Raw genomic sequence first — 22594 nt, forward strand, 5'->3', positions numbered from 1 at the left:
CATCGAAGCAACGATGTCTAGATTGTGGGTTGGGGTTCGTGAAATGTATGGAGGTCGAGAAGAATACTAAAAACATAGGACGAGTATTCTTAAGTTGCAAAAGAGATTGCCAGTTTTTTGATTGGAATGATCTTCGTCATCGAGGGCAAAACCGATGCAATTGCAAGGAGAAGATTTGTCGTCCATGTTCGAGATATTTGCTCAAATAACTTAAGAAAAAGGACGTGGAGATATCCTTAAACATAATTATGCGCGAGGGAAAATGATCTACATAAGACGCGTTTGTCATTTTTATGTTTCTGTAGTAGGCACTAGCTTCAGTTTAAGTTATATTTGGTGTATGTTGTTGGCCACATTGAATGTGGGCGTGCATTAATCCTATAAGTGGGCATACATTCAAAGATGTCAACTGGGGAACCTATATGCTGAATTTCAAGCAACACTTTTGCTTAATTTGTAATTTGAACTGTATTTTTATTCTATTCAGTAACTGTATTGAGCTTATTAGTAAATGACTTTGTGTTGAGCTTATTAGGAAATACAGCGCACCATTTGGTGGAGTAATCATGTGGTGTTTGTAGAAATGGCATTAAGCAATTGGTTGTAATCATTGGGCAGCTCCAAAATGAGTCAGAATCGTGTATAGACAGCGAAACACCACTAGTAGCAAGAGACATTTTGTTGCATCCAATGCTTATAGTTAGGAATAGGTTGACTTTGCAGCCCACCAGAGATAATTTTTCAAAGTCTTCCCTTGAAACTGGCATTGAAAAAATTTGTGTACATGTGTCGTACACAAAATCTATACTCGGCCTCAGAAAACAACTCATTTGTCACATTTTGCAGACCTTTTTGCTTGTCTGTCATCAAGGTCCATCATCTACCATTTCCAATTTCAATATCCTCGGCAAGATAATTTAAAAACCATCGTCAAGTCGGTGTATTTTCCTTTTGAACAACGGCGTAAGCAATAGGGTAAATACAATCATTACCATCTAGGCCAACCACAGTCAGCAAAATTCCTCCAAAGCAACCTCGTAAGTGGCAACCATCAACGCCAACCACCCTTTTACAACCATTTCTAAAACCCATCTTACAACCATTGAAACATATGTACATCCCCTAAAACACTTGCTGCTACAAAGCTATGATGACAATAGAACCAACATTTGTTTGGAGTACCTCGACCGCATAAGACCTCAATCGTTCGAATTGGTCTTGCATAGTCCCGACTAATACTTCTTTAACATAACTTTTCATCTTCCACGCAACATTTCTACTTATGTCTGTGTGTAGGTCCTTCTTAACTGTCGCTAAAAGAAGCTCTATTTTCCAGTCAGGGTCCGCTTTGAATTGTTCAAGGTAACGATGTGTCAGGAACTTGTAGTTGTAGTGTCTATTATATTAGTCCCGACTACATGTATGGCCGATATGTATGATTTCACCTGTAATGTGTCAGTGCCATCAAATGAGGAAGCCCATATCCTCCATTTACACCCAATTTTGCACACACCTTGTACTCGTCTCTCCTTGTCCGCCGTAAACTTCACATTATACCTATTCAATGCACCATAAGTCCTAATCACCTCTTTGACCTCGACTGTTGAGCTAAAAATCTGCTCTACCTTAAACTGTGGGTTTTTCATATCGGTCTCAGAAGAAAATTGAGGAAATCGAAACCTACTCTCGTCATCTAATGAGCATTGTGTTAATAACTCTTCCATCGGATATTCCACTTCCATATCGTTGCCCTCTTCCCGTTCATCTTCAACTTGATCGTGGCCATCCAACCCCATTTCGATACCATCAGTCACATTTTACTCATACAATGTGTCGTCTTCATCCTCCAAATCCTTCTCAGAATCAACGAAATCTGAGTCATCCTCTGATACAATCACAACATTACACCACTGGCTATTAGGAAATTCTAATTACACATCTATAGGAAAAAATATTTTGAACCCAAGAATGGAGGCAAAGGCTTATATCATGCAATCAAATGAATTTATTTTCATATGTGTGTCTTCATAAGTATCCCGAGCAGCAGATTATACATATTTGCAGATCATACGTGTGTCTTCATAAATTTCTTTATTAAATAATGCTACCATGATATGAAAAACTTCATTCAGATTATACATATTTGCAGCAGCAGCCAGATTATACATATTTACATCTTCTGTCATAGTATGAACAGCAGCCAAATTAATATATTTAGATTCTGGTTTTATGAAAATTAGTATTGGGCCTCCAAGTAATGAAAGATAATTTCTAAATCGAGTTGAAATCATGCAGCTTGTCAAGGACTCGGGTTCGGTTCCTCAGGAAGATACAAAAATTTAACATATTTATAAAGCATTAAGCAGCAAGCATTAAGTATTTGGCTTCTTTGTCTATATTCATGAAAATACAGACGAAGATACAAAAAATCATGATTGTGATGCTTAAACCTAAATTTGAACAGCGGCAGCCATCATTTGTCTTGTTCTTGTTGTCTATATTCATGGGGATAATGTAAAATATTGACTTTCAGTTACCTTCAAGTGGTCCCTCCATGTGCAAGCCTTCCTCGATTCAAGACTTCAACTGATTTGTGCTTGTGGGGTCTTCAATTGTGGGGTAGCACCGATTGGTGGTTAGGGTTTTAAAACTGGTTGAAGGAGACGTGTTTTTTGGGTTGAGAATGAATATCAATTTTGAAAGTTTTATTATTCAAAGCTAAAGTCGTGTCTGGCACAGCTTATTTGGTATTTACGTGGTACTTAGTAAAAATTTAACATGCCTTGTCGAATTACTGTTGGCCACGTGTGCAAGTTCACTAACGTTTTTCATCCGGTGGTCAATGGAACTAAACAGAGCAAAGTTGAATGGCCAATGGACAAGTTTGAAAATACAGTGAATAAACCTTTAAATATATTACATATATCAAAGTTCAATGGCCAATCAAACATTTAACTCCACATACATCATATGGTAAGATCGTTCATTTCACTGCCTTGAGGTTTGACATTAAGGTATTACGATATGAGTAACTTGAGATTCAAGGCGCCTCGTAAGTTGAAATTGAATAGACATCAACTCATAGGTGCCATCAGCTCAAATGGCTGCTTTTAGATGAGCCTATGAACGGCTCGCCAGCCAACAAGCCATCTTGCATCGTTTGTGAGCCGGTCCTCACAGAATTTCCGGGCTTGGCTCACGCCCTTGCCCTCTCTATAGGAGTGGTCATTTGGGGCTATTTCGATTCTCTTTATAGAATGGGCGAGGAATTCTTTTTGCCCAGATGTTGGTGAATGGCCCCAGCTTGCCAAGGCTAATGGCATACAAATTGGTGTCACAAAGTGTACGAAGACATTCGTCCCAAGTTATTCCATTCATTATGATTTCCGGACAAGTAAGCGCTAAAGAGACGATCCAAAAACTTCCCAAGTAAAGCACATTACAATTGTTTGCATAGACGGAATAACAATTCCAACGTCTTATAAAGAGGATCAACATGAACTCAAATTTCGTTACAAACAAAAAGGCAAATCCGCGAAAGAATGCAAGATTGAGTTGGCAGTTTTTCAGATATATTACTTATCCTCACTCTCATAGAATTGAGCCCAAACCGAGTCTGAAGTAGATTATGCTTTCAACTTTCACTACTTCATAATCCTGGAGACAGAAATTGCAGCAACTGCAGGGACAGCTACATGACTCAGTCCGCCAGAAGCGCAATGAACATTGCTTCACGACATTGATGAATCATCTTCCCCAGGCTGGGGCAACCCAAATATTCTGAGGTTTCTATCCATAGATCCAACAGCTATGTAGTTTGCATCTGGACCAAACTTTACACATGTTGCTTTACCTGCATTCATGGTAAGCGACTATAATGAACTCTACAGTTTGAGCTAATTTTTGCTCCATATAGAGATAAACGACTATGTTGAAAAACAGGGACGCTGTATTAGAACATTCTAGATAATACAGTGGACAAGACTTTCTTAATTCACCATACCAAACATGCCATTTGTTAAAATGCCAAGTCTCTAAGGTGCAAAAGGACATTGGTAAAAGACACTGAGAGGATCTAACCTGTGCCTGATAAGTCGGGGAACGTTTTGATGCAGTTCCATTCAGACTTGACGTTGGCAACTTGATAAACTCTGTCATAACGACACATAGACATGAGCTTGCAAGACCACAATGAAAGCTGACGTATACAGAGTGAAATATGAATAGCAGTCATCATGTGTATGGCGAGCACAAATATCATTTCTTGGAATATACAGACCGGACGAGAAATGGAAATAATGAATAATGATATTGATATACTCTACACACAAACCAAACTAGCACTATGAATTTATCTTCATATATTACCGTATATCTGAGCCTCCAAGCGCAAGGTAACTTCCACTATGGTCAAATTCCACTGCAAATTCAGAAAGAAAAGGTGAGGAGCACGTTTTCAGAATAAAAAAATGTGTAAAGACTCAACCGATACAAGTTGTCCCACAAACTTGTGAGGAATCTTCTTTCTTTCATTTAATATACAAATATAAAGCATGGACATATGCGAGAATTTCAAATACTTTCTAGAAGTTTTGATCTCATAAAACCAAACATAAGGTATGCTAGACGTGAAAGAGGTAAAAGCACCTGATTGTGTTGGTGTATTTTCATCGTAAGGAGTGAAAGTCCTAAAGTTCTTCAATTTGCGAAGATCCCAAAGCTTGACACCATCTTGGGCTGCAGTCTGGAAAATTGAAACAAGATCAGACAATGGAGTTAATCATTTTCAGCCTCGCTGTTTATGTTCCCTGTAGAAAAAAAACCTACAGCTAGGAAGTAACCATTCTCTGAAAATGAAATTGCAGTTACTGCCCCAACATGCCCATCAAATCTCGCTACATTTGCCTACACACAAACACAAAAAAAAAAATAATAATAATAATATTAATACTACTCATGGACTAGAAAGAAATAGAAGATAAGTTGAATCTGGTCATTAGAAGTACGGCTACACCTGAGTTTTCACATCCCAGATCTTAACAAGAGACCCAGAGGTACCGGTTCCAAGGATGAGGCCATCAGGATGAAAAGATGCAGATGTGTAGCCTTCAGAAGATCCTGAAGTGTCTTCAACCTGAAAAATAACTTATAAATGCCCCAAACCAGAAGTAGCCATACCCATATAAACATTTGAGTCAGTACACAGATTCATGTAAGAATTGGAAGGGCTGAGACCTGAGCTAGACATAAGCCCGAAGCAAGTTCATAGAAGCACCATGTGTTATCAAGAGAAGCTGTCACGCAGTAGTTATTGGTGGCATGGATTGTAACAGCTTGCACCTGCCATGATTCACCACTATGTTAGACCTGAATTAGGTGAAATGAACAAATAAATTTTGACTCGCATAGAATTGGTGAGCTGGCACTAAAAAATCATTGAAGTACGATTGTAAAAAAAAGTTCAAATTTGCTAGAGACAAAACAAAAATCTTGGATTTGCAGTCAATTCAGCAAAAGAACAAAGGGAAAAGAATAAACCTGAAAAGTCATATCAAATAATAACTGAGCACTTTATAAAGGAGACAACCCAACCCAACCCAACCTAAGCAAAGGCAACAAGGACCAAGAAGACAAATTGAAACCCCAGTTCCCCTCTCAATTACTTCACTCAAGGTGAGCATTTTTGTATAATGTGTGTGTAAATAATATTCTGACTTCACAATATATCAAGCGCCCACATAGCTGCATATATGTAGAAATGAACGTAGACTAACATGAGTTGGTATAATTGAAAGCAACCCAGTACTGGCAAAATTTTAATTTATTTAGAAGAAGATATCCAAAACCCAGACTGTCAAGATTCAAGTTTCCCTGCAAACCAGGTTTCACGTATAAAGCAATATATCTGGATGACTGCGATGAAAGACCCTAAGAAGGAGCTTTTTCGCATCACTCAGACACAAGCAACCTGTATAAGTAAATTTATTCACTATTAATTAAGATTTGGGTTGTAAAAACTAACAAATCTCCGTTAGATGCCCCATCACTACCTGAAAAGCTTATAAAAGAGCATCTACAATGGTAAAAACGGATGAGAATTATTATAATGTTTTGACATAATGCAATATAAGATAAAAAGGTCTTTAGGTCTTTCTGTATTGCAGAAGTACCCTTCCGAGCCTATCAAAAAAGTAACTGTTGTAACAGTTCAAATTTGAGACCTAGTGAACTTGTCAATAATGGTAGCTAATTAGTACCCTTTCGGTATATGTTGCGAACACTTCCAATTTTGGCCTCTCACATACAGCAATGCCTATACACACAGTGGCCTCTCACCGCAGCCTTTCAAGGACATGTTGTCTAACTTGATCAACAGCATCATAGAAATAATACACCAAGTAGCAGATAGTAATGTGACATACACAACACTAGAAGAATTTAGCATGCTAACATAACAAACTAATACAAACACTTTTAGATGGTAGCAATATATCTGGATGACTGCGATGAACCCAAATCTATCAACAAAGTAACTGTTGTAATAGTTCAAATTTGAGACCTAGTGAACTTGTCAATAATGGTAGCTAATTAGTACCCTTTCGGTATATGTTGCGAACACTTCCAATTTTGGCCTCTCACATACAGCAATGCCTATACACACAGTGGCCTCTCACCGCAGCCTTTCAAGGACATGTTGTCTAAATTGATCGACAGCATCATAGAAATAATACACCAAGTAGCAGATAGTAATGTGACATACACAACACTAGAAGAATTTAGCATGCTAACACAACAAACTAATACAAACACTTTTAGATGATATATCAAATAGAATCCACCACAAGCATCTAGCATCCTTACATGTTCAGGCATCCAGTGATAAATATCCAACTAGATGATATACGGACAGTATTATTCATGTTTCTCAACATGTTTTTGTTTATACATTTTACAATAGAAAAAGGAGTTTAATGTACTAGAGCATCCAAATGGACTCTCATTTTAACAAAAGAAATCACTCGACAGCATGTTCGAATGTGCAGCACAAGAATACGTCAAAAGCAAATGTCAGGCTGCATATTTGTCCCCAATAAAATGCAGGGTATCGCATTGAAGACGAGATTCAAATAAATAACTTGTCCTAGTTCTACATTGTATCAGAGAGAGCAAAGGCAAAGGTCCAGAGCTCAAGTCTTAACACCACTCTGTTAAAAAAAATTGTGCACCTGACCTTTGACATAAAATTGAACTGGCCTGAAGGTGAGTGGCATGTTGACAACAAGATAAAATTGTCCCACCTCCAAAAGCTTGAGCTCTTAGAAAAGATGCTTCAAACTGAAGGAATTTGGAGATGTCCATGCAAAACACATTCATCAGCAGAAAAGGCAAAAGTTGATTACCTCAGCACTATGATCCTTCAAAATATGACTGCAATCATAATTACCATCTTCAGATCCTTTCCATACACGAACAGTCTGCAAAGAGCAGAAGAGGTGTACTGGATATAAAGCAAACAACTAAATTGAAAAATACATCGAGGTATATGGCTCAATATAAAATAAATTGAAGTCAAAATCTTGTAATCATTATTAGTTAGATTACAGACAATAGCAATCAATCAGCAATCAATCACAAAGTGCAATGAAAAATCAACCAATATCATGTTGACATTTTTTCAGTTTGTTAGTCAAGTTGTTTTTGCTTATAATCATGAGTTTTCTTCCTTCTTCTCTTTTCTAACTTAGTCCATATATCTACTTGTTGACAGGTGTAGCATCAAAGAGCAGAGTGCGTGTCACATTGCTCCAATCAAACCCAAAAATGTAAAAGAATAAAGTGCAACTCGAATTGCCGAGACATTTCAGCCTAACCATCCTTTGAAAAGCTCCCCATCTGTACAAGTCACTTGGAATATTTTACTTGGTAATTTCCTTCTTATAAGCAAAGTGAGATCTAATCCACCTACAGTTAGATGTTGTTATGTCTCAATGTAGCTCTCCTTTGGAAACGGTATGCAGGGCATGCAGAGCTACAACTACAAACTAAGCCTTTTGACAATAAATTTGAATCAGCTAAATGAAAAGCATACAAACCTAAAGTCATTAAATAACATTTAGGAGACTATTTACATGGCTGAACCTACATAGAGCTCCATCACTATAAGAACAAAAGAATAAAGCGTTTGAAGATCAATCTAAATTCATTTCAACAAATACAAATAACAAGGCTACAAAACGAATTCGGTACAACATAATCTGCACTCCCTGTGAAACTAATGTATCCTGAAATTAATATTAATGAATACTAAGATTCATTCCAATTCTTGATATGAGCTTATTTACCTTTCTAATTCCAGTGAATCAGATTTAATCGCGTGACTCAGTCGTGATTTGCACAATTGACTAGTACTTCAAACTGAATGAAAAATCCCACAGGTGAAGTCCTGAGGTTTATAAGTTCAACCCAATTCCCAATTACTGACAGAACTGAAATTTTCCAAATCTGTAATCAACTGCTTAATCTGATGTTCAAATAGATATTTCCTGCTCCTTATGTGTATGTATATCTAAGCCAAAAGGCAGGAGAGAATAATTAGAGTTTCAAAACAAGCAATCTAAATTTTCAAATTGAGCCTTTTTCATCTCAATCGCCAACCAAAATGCTTCCATAGCCCTTGCATTAGTTACTTAGTTACAACTAATAAAATATAGTGGAGCAGCCAGCTTTTTCAGAAATTGTGAAAGCCCAAGCAAGCGAATATAAACTGAAAAGCGTGAATGACAACTGGGCAAATACAATAATCATGTAATAGGAAAAAAAAATACAAAAGTATTCTTGCAGAGAGTATTAAATTTACCTTATCAGCAGAACTGGTAACAACTACTTCACCCTCAGCCACAAATTTGACGCTTGTAACCTATATATGAGAAAACATCCAGCACACATTCAATCAGAAAGAACCAAAAGAAAAGAAAATAAAGATGGTTATTACCTTCTTTGAATGACCACTGAGTGTAGATATTATCTGCCCAGAAGGTCTATCAAAGACTACAGCATTTGAATCAACCCCAGCAGTGGCAATGATGTCCTAAAACAACAAATCAGACAAAATAGGTCTGAATATGATATGTCCAATACTCTGTTTAGATGGGTAATTTGATCCATCAGAAGCACACCATGATTATGGCAACAAAAATTCAAGGAACCACAACTACAAAGTCATTTATTTACAGGAGCACCTACAGCCTGAGTCAATGTTTAAGCTTCAAATCAGGGTCTGAAGCCTTGATCACTAAATGGTCCCAAATCTACCACAGGTAGTTGCAAAAATATATAGACTAGTCACTGTCACGTGCGTTGCACGAATTTTATATTTATTGTATTTTTATTAATGTATGAATTTTAGTTTTTTGGAATGTTTTTGAAGCAATATCTCATGATATAAGAAAATAATTGTAAATTATTTTTACAATTGTATGACAGTATTGTGTCATCTAGAAAAAATATGCTTGTATATTTCATGCTTAAATAAAAAATATACGAGGTTATACAAATTATTTTGCTTGTATGCTTTGAGAATGTTGATATGATTGAATTGAATGTGAAGATTATATTTCTAAATTTTGTGTAATTCAATATTGGAAAATTGAAGATTGAGCACAAAGTTATAAATCGACTTACATATTTATATACGTTTATATTTTGTGCTTCATATATTTTAATATTTATTTTCTGCTTATGTTGAAAAAATAAAAATCTGAATTTTTTTTTTTTTTGGACATTCATTTTGGTAAGTGAATGTACGATGTTCTGCATTCTCGGTACTTATAAGTGCAAAAATCGGCATATGAAAATACAGTAAGCTGCAAATACGGTAGGCAGTATATGTATTAAGCTACAAATGCGGTAAATTGCCTGCAAATATGGCAGGCAACATATACGGTAAGCTGCTTGTAAATACGGTAAGCTGCATATACGAATTTATTATTTGTTATAAATGTATAAAATTTATAATATTGAATTTTTTAATTCTTCAGAACTAAATATTTTGATTCAATATTGTCTTCTTTTTATATAATTGTTTTTTCGAGAATTAAAAAAAGAAAAAGAAAAAAAAGGATGGTTATGTAATTGCTAAATTTTTTCCCAGTGACTTTCCCATTTTAAAGCCATCCTAACAAATGAAAAGCATTGCTGACTAAATAAAGTAGATTAAATGAGGAAAATAGTAAACACATTCATTATGATCTGTATTTTATACTAGTGAAAAATAGAAAGAAATCATATTACAAACAATCTTTTAAGGTTTGAGGTAAAAGATGAAAAATTAACTTAGATATTGTGTCAAGAATCCGTGGTAAAAAAACCATCTTCGAGAGGAATAAACATCTGAGAAAAGTAGAGAAAGCGAGAAAAAAAGAAGAAAAAATTACCGATAAAAAAAGACCATCTCTTCGCACAGTGCAGCAAGAGTTGATCTCTCCGCAAGCAGAGATAATGTTTCCACTTTGGGTGAACTAAAACTTTTTTTGGAGATCGACTAAAATAATTAACCTACTAATGCATATCATCTTTCACATTGAGAATTTATGTGAATAAATTAGAATTTTGGTGGAGAATTGTTACATATATGAGATTACAATGAAAATAGATTTAGAGTTTGAAGAGTTTTTGTATCCTGTATACATTATTTTCTCGTATAAATGTGAAGATTATATTTCTAAATTTTGTATAATTCAATATTGAAAAATTGAAAATTAAGTAGAAAGTTATAAATCGACTTGCATATTCATATGCATTTATATTTTGTGCTTTATATATTTTAATATTTATTTTTTGCTTATGTTGGAAAAATAAAAATCTGGAATTTTTTTTTGACATTCGATTTAGAAAGTGAATGTACGGTATTCTGCATTCTCAGTATTTATTAGTGCAAAAATCAGTATATGAAAATACGGTAGACAGCATATACAGTAGGCTGCAAATACGGGAGGCAATATATACGGTAAGCTGCAAATACAGTAGGCAGCATATACGGTAAGCTGAATATACGGATTTATAATTTGTTATAAATGTATAAAATTTATTTAATATTGAATTTCTTAAGTATGTTGTAATTCAATATTGTTTTCTTTTTATATAATTGTGAAAAAGAAAAAAGAATGGTGATTATGAAATTGCTAATTTTTTTCCAAGTGACTTTCCCATTTTAAAGCAATCCTAACAAATGAAACGCATTGCTCACTAAATAAAGTTGATTAAATAAGGAAAATAGTAAACACGTTCATTATGATCTGTATTTTATACAAGCAAAAAATAGATAAAAATCATATTAGAAGCAATCTTTTAAGGTTTGAGGTAAAAGATGAAAAACTTAAATACCTTTGTCAAGAATTATGGTAAAAAACCATCGAGAGGAATATACAAAGTAGGGAAAGCAGAGAGGAAAGAAAGAAAAAAATTATCGATAAAAAAAAGGACCATCTTTGAGATAAAATTTCCACTTAGGGTGGACTAAAACTTTTTTTGGACCAACATTTTTACCGTACCCTATTATCTATCGACTAAAATAATTAACCTACAAATGCATATTATCTTTCATATTGAGAATTTATGTGAATAAATTAGAATTTTGGTGGAGAATTGTTACACATATGAGATTACAATGAAATTAGATTTAGAGCTTGATGAGAGTTTTTGTATCCTGCATATATTATATTTTCGTTTAAAGTATATTGCTCTCTTGAAAGAATCTCAGTCGGCTGGACAGCGAAGCGGAACTACTTTGCCGGGGGAGGAAGATTTTCCAATCGGTTCAGTCAGAAAGGGAAGCCAGGTAAGAAGTAAGATATTAGTGCTAGTAGTGTGGTCGTATTTATGATTATTTTTCATGTAACGCAAGATTATTTAATAAGCAATAAGGATTAACATTAATTAGTTAGTAGCAAAATGTGCCTATATTAACAATCAGACATTATCATAAGCCATATAAGATAAAAACACAAGTAACAAACTTTTAAGAAAAAAGTTACCATTTGCTCCAAAGGTAAGCCTTGCATTTTTGTGATGTGCAGAGAATTGGGAAATATAGAGTTTGAGTATTAAGAAAAATATGTTTTGTTATTGTATAACATATGAAACATGGTCTTGTATTTATGCTTGTCATAAGAAGGGAATCTGTTAGACAAATTTTTGTAAATCACTTTAAAAAACTTCCTACTCAATTTTAAACAAATTATAGTCATGGAATAATTTTAGATAGTAGAGATTATGCTTTTCAGAAAAAAATTTATCTTTCCAGTCATCTTGAGTTGTAATTTTGTTTCCTTTTCTTCTAGTCTAGTCGAATTTATGATTATTTTTCATGTAACGCAATATTATTGAATAAGCAATAAGGATTAACATTAATTAATTAGTAGTAAAATGTGCCTCTATTAACAATCAGACATTATCATAAGCCATATAAGATAAAAACACAAGTAACAAACTTTTAAGAAAAAAGTTACCATTTGCTCCAAAGGTAAGCCTTGCATTTTTGTGATGTGCAGAGAATTGGGAAATATAGAGTTTGAGTATTAAGAAAAATATGTTTTGTTATTGTATAACATATGAAACATGGTCTTGTATTTATGCTTGTCATAAGAAGGGAATCTGTTAGACAAATTTTTGTAAATCACTTTAAAAAACTTCCTACTCAATTTTAAACAAATTATAGTCATGGAATAATTTTAGATAGTAGAGATTATGCTTTTCAGAAAAAAATTTATCTTTCTAGTCATCTTGAGTTGTAATTTTGTTTCTTTTTCTTCTTTCTTTTTTAATGTTTTCGTCTTTTGCTTCTTTTCTCCATCTTTAGAGTATGATATTGTATAAATTTAGGTACATTGTAAAATCGAGCAATTTTACAAATCCAAGAAATATTTAATTTCACCAGAAGCAAGATATGAATGAGCTTAAAATACATTATTTTGGTAACTTGCTAGTAGAGTTCACGAGAAATTGTAACAAGATCGTAGAACAAAGGTTAGTACTTAGAGTTTGAACAAGTAAATAAGTTTCATCAAAGTATCTAAAAGGATGATCGACTTGATTTCTTGATGAGTTTCAGCACAATATTAAAGTTTGACTTGAACAATAAAAATATTAAGGTGTATGAGAGATAAAATGTGTATTGAACAAAAATTTTACAATTTGGTTGAGAGAGAGGAGTTTGAGAGAAAAAGAAACGAGGTTGTAGGAGAGAAGAAAGATAAATGGCATAAAGAAGTAGGAAAAATAGATATTGCGTAAAGAAATGGAGAAAAGTAGGGAAAGCAGAGAAGGATAAAAAAGGAAAAAAAGTTATCGATAAAAAAAAAAAATCTCTCCATACAATGCAGAGAGATCTGAGCGAAGAGATTAACTCTCTCCGCACTGTGCGGAGAATTTTTTTTTAAACTCCGCATATGGTTCAATTCTCTCCACACTTTTTTTTTTTACTCCGCACATGATTAAACTCTTTTCACACTGTGCAGAGAGTTTTTTTTTTTTATATATACTTTGCACTAAGAAAGAGTTTGCCAACTTTTCGCACATGGTTTGCCATCTCTTTGCACTGTGTGAAGGTTTTTTTTTTTTTTACTCCGCACTATGCGAAGAGTTTGCTAACTCTCCTGACATGGTTCAACTCTCTCCGCACTGTGCGGAGAGTTTTCTTATTTTTATTTTAATACTTTGCACTATGCGAAGAGTTTATCAACTCTCCGTACATGATTTGCCATCTCTCCACACTGTATGGAGGTTTTTTTTTTTTATTATTTTACTTACGGCAGTTTATATATATTAAGACCTTGTTTGGCCCCCGTTAAATTACATTCTATTTCATTTTTCTCTTTCCTATTTTCAACCACACAATCTTTATAAAATAATATTACACGTAAATCGAAAACTTTTACTTCTTTTTCAACCATTCAATTTTCAATAAAACACTATTCCACACATTCTCATTTCCAAAAAATGAGGATCAAACAGGGGCTAAAGTTTTTTTTTTTTTAATGCTAATGGCATGATGTGTGGAAGAACATTTGTCTGACCATAAACAAAATGAAAAATTAAAAAATGACATCATGCACAGTAAAATTGAATTAATTTACTGTTGCATCAACAGTAGTCCTTCGTTCCCTTTTTTATAAGAAGTTAGAAATAGAAAACTTTCTTAGCACACTGCTAAGTCCTGCCTAAGAGGATAATGAAAAATTTAGTATGGAACAAAGGATACAATAAGAAAATAAAAACATAAATAAATACCTTGGAGTACTGGATGTCCAGAGACAATATGCCAGGTTTGTTTGTTCGATGAAGAGGATAACTATTGAGTTGAGTGTATCTCTCCACAGATTCAATGGGAGCCAGTGTTGCAGGTATCTGGAAGAAAAAATAAACACAGGAGCTTAAGAATTATCAGAAAGAAGTTTTAATATCAAATTAGAATGCCCTATTTCGTGAAGCCAAGGGTATACAGTACAGGCATTACCTGTCGCTTTTTCCTTTGCTGTGAAAGAGCAGCATTACAGTCTGTAAGCTCAGAAATGATAGCACTTGAGATTCCTGGACGGATTTTTTTCCCATCCGGACCCATCACATCATCATCAGCAGCTACAGAGACAGTCAAAAACAGAAATAAACAATCAAAAGCACAGGTTAAATAGAATGAGCTGAAATACACAAAAGCTAAGAACCTCTTTTCCCATTGCTTAAGGGAACGGTATTAACTGCATCTGGTACTGTTACTGGCATGGGTATCTGTCTTTCAGCCTGTGCCAGTAATGCACGTGCCTCGTCCCTTTCCTTCTTTAGCCTTGCAATAACACGACATGCAGCATCATGCTGCATAGACAACATAGAAATTGGCGGCCAAAGTGAGGCAGCATGCAACTAAATGCATGTGTACGTGAAAATCTGGCAAAAGCAATTATGTATTTTTGCATTCATTTCCATCAAATCTAAATATACTTTTGGGAAGTTCGATGGAATGAAGAAACGGCAAGTAATTTAGGCAGGAAATGGGATGAAATTAATGCAAAAAATAAGAAATGTTAGTTAAAGTAGAGTGCACACGCAATCATTATATGTTCAAGTTAAGAAAAAAGTGCAATGAAAAGCAAATAACAATCTAACTGAAATAGGCTGCCACTGGAAGGAAAAATAGACATTTTCAACAAAAGAAGCCATGCAATAAAAGCTAAAAAAATCAATTAGCATCTAGCTACTCGTTATTATCTAACTGAAATAGGTTGCCACTGGAATGAAAAATAGACATTTTCCACAAAAGAAGCCACGCAATAAAAGCTAAGAAAATCAATTAGCATCTAGCTATTTGTTATTACCTGGTATAAGGCATGACTTAGCTCTTGCCTTGCGGTGTGTAACTGTTGCTCCAAAGCAAAATTAGATAGCATCAAACCGTCCCATTCCTAGTTTGAATCAAACCAATTAAGCATCAAGAAGTATCAATCAGACAACAATGAAGATTTTTAACACCATTCATATTTAAATTTAGAATCAGGATATTTTAGATATAGTATGCTAAGAAAGTTGATGCTCAAACCAGTAAAATGTAGAAAGTAAGAAAACCTAATGAAAGAACAAGATAGTTTACAGTTATTTCCTAAAATGGACACTACAAGAATGTGCTAGAAACTAGCCAAATAATATACAATGAGTAGGCACTTGTTTGGCACGTGTTTAAACTATACTTGTTTGGCACGTGTTTAAATTATAAACACCATTGGTCAAACTACTACTTATTCACACATTCGTGAGACGCACATGTACTTCCCATTTATCCATCAATCATTTTTACCTATTTATGATTTCAACCAATTACAAACAATTCCCAAACATGCTTTAGAATGGATCAGATTTTCCAACAGAATAGTTACATGATAATTAGGAAATTTGTGCTAACCATTTGAGTTGCTTCTCTCGATTCAGAATCCGCGTATGCATAAAAGTGGAATTATTGAATTGAACCTTTCATAAAACTCTTTTAGCATAAAGAAATTACAATTATGAATTATATTACTATCTTCACAAATCAGTGAACTTCAATCTTTCATAATCCATCCGTATCGCTTGAATATACCAAGAGATAGAGAAAATGTAGTCTTTACGTCCAAAATTTGAATAAGACAAAAACCATAAGAGGCGAGGGAGATGGAAACTAGAAACTGAAACCTACTTTTTGAGGGGGAGGATTAACGAACTTCTTAAGCCAAATCATAACTAGTGTCTTCATTAGACACAATCTCAGAACAAATTCTACACCATTATATAATGACCGTACATCCTATTAGAAAATGATGCTGGGAGACAAGTAAATGTTAAATGTCGGAGAAAGATCCATGAACAAGAATTAAAAAGCCAAGGAAAAGAATCGCGTACAATTTGAAACATTCCCAGCATCCCAGGAATACTAGCAGCTTGAACTGGACGAGGCTTCACAATCTGCCCAGAAATCCAATAAAATTAAGCTCTAAACTGCTTGGCACTCAAAATCCCATTAGAAAAACAATAAAAACAGCCTGAATATTTTTTTTTTTAAAAAAAGGAAGCGAGAAAGCCAAATGTAAATTCAAAGGTACGAATATTTGTGCAAAGAGCATACCTTTCCAGTTTTTATTGGAATAATATCATCCATCGTAAGCGGCTCTCCAGTAATAGGACATTTTCCATAATCCTAGTCAAAAAATAAAAAGCACATACACGCATCTTCAATTAAAGATAGATCGTCACATAAAAATTACTATTATTAATCAATCAATCCAGAAGCTACAATATTATTAAGCAAATAATTCAACTAATGGAATTTCTCACCAGCCTCTTTCTTTTCTTTTTTTCTCTTGTTGCAGCAAAAAATGAAGAAATAAGAAAAAAAAAAAAGGGAAGCGTAATGAGAAAGAGTTTTCCAGAAGTTTCATTACCATGGCTCAAATTACAACCCATTTAGCACTTAGACCTCCATTCAAAAGATTAACTACATCTTGTTCGATGTCTACTAAGACACCATAGCTATTAAATTACTTCAAGAACTTAGAAAATTTTAATGAGATCATTGTGCCCAACAAGAAACAAAATTCCAAACTTGTCTGTAAGAACTTCATCAATCTTCCGTCATAATTTCCCAGTAACCAAAAATATCATATATATCAAAAATGAATAAATGCTGTGAGAGAGAGAGATGTGTCCCTCAGTCATTAACAGGCATATAATTAAAAAAAAACAGTCTTCTCAGTTGAAGGGGAATCAACGAAACAAGAAAAAGCTTATCAGAAGTTCCATTATAATGGCTCAAATGACAACCTTTTTATCGCTTATTTGAGCTGCATTCGAAAGATCTATTTTTTATTGTTGTTGTATTTTAGTTCTATAAAATTGCTTTGGAAGATTGATGTTTTGAAATTATACCAATTTTTTGATAAAATTTACTACTGACCAAAAATGCAGTATTTATGAATATACGAAGGGACAGAAATAGAGAGAATGTACCGCGATATGTCGCTCGATTAAGCGCTTCTCAAAGAGTAAACCACTCTTATTGGAGACGACGGGCTCCTCCGGCACCTCACCGGAAACTGTAAGATAACAAGCCATGGATCAGATAATACACCAAAAACATATATATACACAAATATTCATAGAGAAAGATTTACTTGAACAGTTCATTGTGTATAATGCTCACTGGCTGAAAGAGGCAATGGCGAAGCTGAGATAGGGTTTATGGGGAAGGTGAATCTGTGAGGGGCTGGAGAGCAAAAAGATGGAGTTAATTTAACAAATGGTCACTGACCAGGAGTTAATTTTACAAATGATCCCTAGCCTTTGAGTGACATTTTATGTTGATCCTCAAAGATTTTTTCTGACATTTACCCAAAAAAGAATGCAAATTGTGATGACCTAAGAATAAAAAATAAATAATATTATTTGCAGCCGCTCACTATCACAATCGCCTTACTGACATATATGTGACAGTTATATGATGCATAAAGTAATACAAATTATTATATTAATGTATCAAATCAGTAATCGTCACATGTATATTACGTATGATGACTACAATAGTAAATGACTGCAAATAACATTACTTATAGAAAATGTGAGGGATGGGAAATATCGAAACTTCAAAGGGGAAGGCGCAAAAAAAACTATTGGACGAGGTAGACAGAAAACTTTGGACATAAGTTAAAATTAAAATATTTTTGAAATTGTTAAAGAATTCAAGTAATTTTGCTTTGAACATAAGTTTAATTTTTTCTTCATTTTAATTTTTTCAAAGTGCCACTATCTTGCTTTAAAAATATTTAACAACGTAAAATATAAAACTTTTTTTTTTTGACGTATTTTATTTTTTAAACCAAATCATTTATCAAAGTTAGAAATTGGGCTGAGTTAGTGGGTTGGCCAATGAAGGGAAGGAAAACATGCTGAGTTGGGCCCATATTGGTGGGCTCTGTCTGGGCCGACTTGGGCCTTGTTGCAGCAACCAATGAGCCCATTAGTAATAGTGTTGTTTAGCTATCGGCAATATGGAAGCAAATGAAGAGCATGCTTGATAGTGTTTAAATTAAAATTTTTAAGTAATTATTTTTAAAAATCGCAACATTAATATCAATTGTCAATGGAAATTTGCAACTCGAGAACGAAGCGTCTCACTTAATTTTAATAGTTAAGTTGTAATTTTTAAACTCCAGTTTCCTAAATAAAAAGGTTGAACCCCAACCCTAACGGCCCCCACCGACCCTGCCCTGGGCCATCGTGGATGAGTTTCCTAATTAACTAGTTCAATAATTTGCTCCTATGACTCATTTTGGACTTTCTCAAACACTGCCATAAACTCGTATGGTGTGTTTGTTTGTTTTTTTTTTTTATGGTGAATATAATTTTTTTGGATATGTGAGATTGAAAAGTGAGAAAAAGTTGGGAAAATTGTGTGTGTATATAGCCCTCTCACAATTGTGGGGCTCGCATTATTTTAATCGTGGCCCCACCACTTGTATGTGAGAGGGTTGTCGATCAAAATCGAGTTAGGAGAGCATAATAGTTGATATAGAGGGTGACCAAACACACACACACACGTGGGACCTGTGCACTTTGTAAGGGTCGATCACCCCAGGTGTCAAATATTTTCGGGCAAAAGTAGCATTTTCCTGTCAACCATGATGTCAAAATTATTGTACTTGTAGTATTGCTCAAAAAGTTATAGGTTAATAGAATATGTGTTTAAAAATAATTTAAAAAATTGTACCAAATGAACCTTGAGTAAAGTAGCCGAAACATCAATTTTTCCATGGAATCATCATAGTTGAAACCTCAAATTCTTGACGTTGATTTCTATCAAACAATGGACTTGTCTATTTTTCCGAACAAAAACAAAAGTTATACCTGTCAATCTTGATTTTCAATTAATATAAGCCCCTGTTTGGCCCCCATTACGGGGAAAATTTAATGTATAGAATAGTGTTTTTTGAAAAATGAGTGGTTGAAAAAAAAAGAAAAATTTTCGATTTACGTGTAATATTATTTTATGGAAGATTGTGTGGTTGAAAATAGGAGAGAGAAAAATAGAATGTAATGTAATGTAATGTAATGAAAATCAAACAAGGGCTAAATATTAATAGTTTGGTCCCACTCACTTATGATTGTCAAATTTGAAATTCAAAAATACTACTAGTAAGGTAGGACAAGAAAAATAATTATACTAGATTAAAATACTATTATTATACACAGAAGATTGGGAAAATGATAGGACAAATGAAGGACACGGACAGCACTCAATACAAGTGCACAATTATATAATTTCAGCCAATGTTTGGTCCTATTTTATTTATTTTTCAAATTTATTTTTAACTATACATTTTATACATATAAATAAATACTTTTATAATATATTTTAATCACATATTCTCTAAAAAATAAATTTTCACAAAATTCATTTTCAAAAAATCTTTACTAAACAGGTTAATTCGTATATTTTTTTATTTGTCAAACAAAAACGGTGACTTGGACTAATTATTGTTTATTTTAAGTGGTATGGAATTCTATTCTTAATATTGTTCGGTAAGACGGTGACTATTTCGAGAATATAAGTAACAAGTGTTGAAATTCAAAAGATGTATCAAACTATCATCGTTTGGTAGGGATTAAAATCAGATTTTTAGTAGATTTTAATAAAAGATGACGAAATGTGTTATTGAAAAGTCATAAAATCCATAAAATATGTGGTTGAAATGAATTGTTAACTTTGACTTATATTAAAATATAGATTTTAATTGGTACTGGGCCTTTTTTATGCCTCAGGCTATAAGAACTCTTGAATATTCATATGAAAAACACAAACTTTAAAGAGGAGACTCTTAAGTGAATTATTTTTTTCGTATTGAAGTAATGCAAAATCGTATTGCTAACACACCTCTACAAAATTTAAAAACTCACTTATGTGACCATATTCACAACATACTTCGAAACATAATAAAATATTTAGTCTTTGTTTGAGCCCAATATCTTAAAATTCTTTAAACTTATTTTCGACTATAAATTTTATGAAATCAACAATTTTTTTTAATTTGAGGGGGGGGGGGGAGGGGAGGGGTGGAAAGCATCACTAACAAAGTGGAATTTTGGGAGACCACAAAAAACCAATGACAAAATCAATTATGACCATCATGACATTATGTGGACATCAATGCATTATTGTTGAGCAAAGTCAATGATTTAAATACAGAAAATTATCGACAATTGTGACTATTCGATTTTGTAAGTGATAAATATATAAAAAATTATAAAAATCTCGAGAATATTGAAAATATGGGGGGTCCTAATTTCAACCAGTCATTATAATCTCTTAATTCAATTTATTACATTTCAGCAAGGAAAAAAAATAATCCATGTATTTGGTATATGCTTATTCGAACCACGCCGAGAATATATGCCTTGTACCTAGCCATGTTTGTCTACCATTATTCAATAAAGATGAGTTTTGGAATGATGATTTTTTAGAGAATGTGTGATAAATGGTAGGAAAAATTTTGAATTTACGTACAAAATATTTTATTGTGAACATGTGTGATTGGAGATAAATTTAAGAAAATTGAGTTTTGAAATAATGGTAAACAAACAGTAACAAAACAATGGACTTTAGTAGTTGAGAAAAAAAAAGTGAAGATCTCTTGTTTAAAAATTTCAATTGATATTTAGTAAACATATATATAATCATTTATATATATCCAAGAAACTTGATCCTTGTGACATTCGAAAAAAGACGACCACGTTAATAGGTTATTTGGTTCGAATTAAAATTTGATTTTAATCTAAATTAAAGTCAAATAATCAATATTAACCACATCTTTTTATGGGTCTCACAACTTTTCAACAACGCATTTCAAAAACCACTATCACAATCTGTTAAAAAAAATCTAATTTTAATCCCCACCAAACATGTCATAAGTCTGTATTTGGTTCAGCTATAAAAGTGAATTAAATTTTAAGTTTAAGTGAAAAATTAATTTTGATTACATATTTCATGACTCATAATTTTTCAATCAAAATTAAATAAAAATGTAATTTTTATATAAATCAAACGAGACTAGATATTAAACCCTATCAATTCAACTATTGCACATTAAATTTGCTAGGATCCTACAAACCAAGCGCCTCTAAATTCATGTCATTGACCTATAGCACAAAAATATAAATATTTCCACATTTTACTAGTTGTCGCGTGTTTGAGAAATAAATGATCAAGGGTCCACTTTGTCTCTCTTTGGACAATTTTCTCAAAAATTCAAATTACGAAATTTGAACTATGTTTTAGCCTCGGATCCTTTCTTCGTGCAATATTCGTCCATTAACTTCTAATTTTATTTAATCGAATCTTTTCTATCTTCATCAATCGTCGCCTCTTGGTTCGAATAAATTTTTTGAATATCTGTAATTTGATCCCTCAACTTTGGAATTCTTCCCTTTTTAGCTCCTTTTGTTCCTTTATTCAAGATTTACTATCGAACTTCGATTTTCACCTAATAGACAATACGTAATATGTACACGAGATTAAGTTATAATTCACAAAAATAATCGTAAATATTCATATTTAAAGGTCTAGATAAGTTTATAAAATACGTTTATCAAACTTTTAATTCTGAAAATATTTTTAGAGTGTGTTTGATTGGCATGAAAAATATTACCTAGAAAAGAAAATGTTTTCCATCTTTTGTGGAAAATAAAAACCACCTCTACCCAAGGAAAATATTTTCCTTAAAAACAAGGAAAATTAGGCATATTTTCAAAAGTTGGAAAATGTTTTCCATGGAAAAAAATAGCAATCAAACACTCCAAGTAAAAATTTGGGTGGAAAATTGATATTTTCTATGGAAAATAAATGTAATCAAACACACACTTAGAGAAAAACACTTTAGATCAAGTTTCTCTAAAACTCTTTTAATTAGAATAAATATTTTTATAAAATTAATCAAACAAGTTCAAAAGAAACTTTCAAATCATAAAAATTTCTTTTAACTTTTCAAAAGTTAATGCCAAATGAATCGTAAGTGCCTTTTGAAAA

At 33.2% G+C, this 22594-nt stretch overlaps 1 protein-coding gene across 1 annotated transcript; it reads right to left on the minus strand.

Moving 5' to 3' along the window:
- Window positions 1-3344: 3344 nt before the first annotated feature.
- Window positions 3345-17803, minus strand: LOC111391630 (pre-mRNA-processing factor 19-like). Its single transcript, XM_023016885.1, has 18 exons — window positions 17691-17803; window positions 17527-17612; window positions 16646-16717; window positions 16423-16485; window positions 15366-15452; window positions 14718-14865; window positions 14513-14634; window positions 14287-14403; window positions 8993-9088; window positions 8858-8917; window positions 7401-7475; window positions 5236-5340; window positions 5015-5134; window positions 4828-4905; window positions 4648-4744; window positions 4369-4420; window positions 4081-4151; window positions 3345-3853 (listed from the first exon to the last, which is right to left on the minus strand). The coding sequence occupies exons 1-18, from the start codon at window positions 17701-17703 to the stop codon at window positions 3732-3734; spliced, it is 1584 nt and encodes a 527-aa protein (XP_022872653.1). The 5' UTR covers window positions 17704-17803; the 3' UTR covers window positions 3345-3731.
- Window positions 17804-22594: the final 4791 nt, after the last annotated feature.

The sequence above is a fragment of the Olea europaea genome, unplaced genomic scaffold, assembly GCF_002742605.1.
Source record: "Olea europaea var. sylvestris unplaced genomic scaffold, O_europaea_v1 scaffold810, whole genome shotgun sequence".
Classification (NCBI taxonomy): domain Eukaryota; kingdom Viridiplantae; phylum Streptophyta; class Magnoliopsida; order Lamiales; family Oleaceae; genus Olea; species Olea europaea.

Excerpts from the sequence above, each read along its gene's own strand:
- LOC111391630 (XM_023016885.1), bottom strand. Across the intron at positions 14,404-14,512 it reads AGCAAAGGAAAAAGCGACAG|ATACCTGCAACACTGGCTCC; the intron begins GTAATGCCTGTA and ends TTTTTCTTCCAG. Across the intron at positions 7,476-8,857 it reads TTACCAGTTCTGCTGATAAG|ACTGTTCGTGTATGGAAAGG; the intron begins GTAAATTTAATA and ends TGCTCTTTGCAG.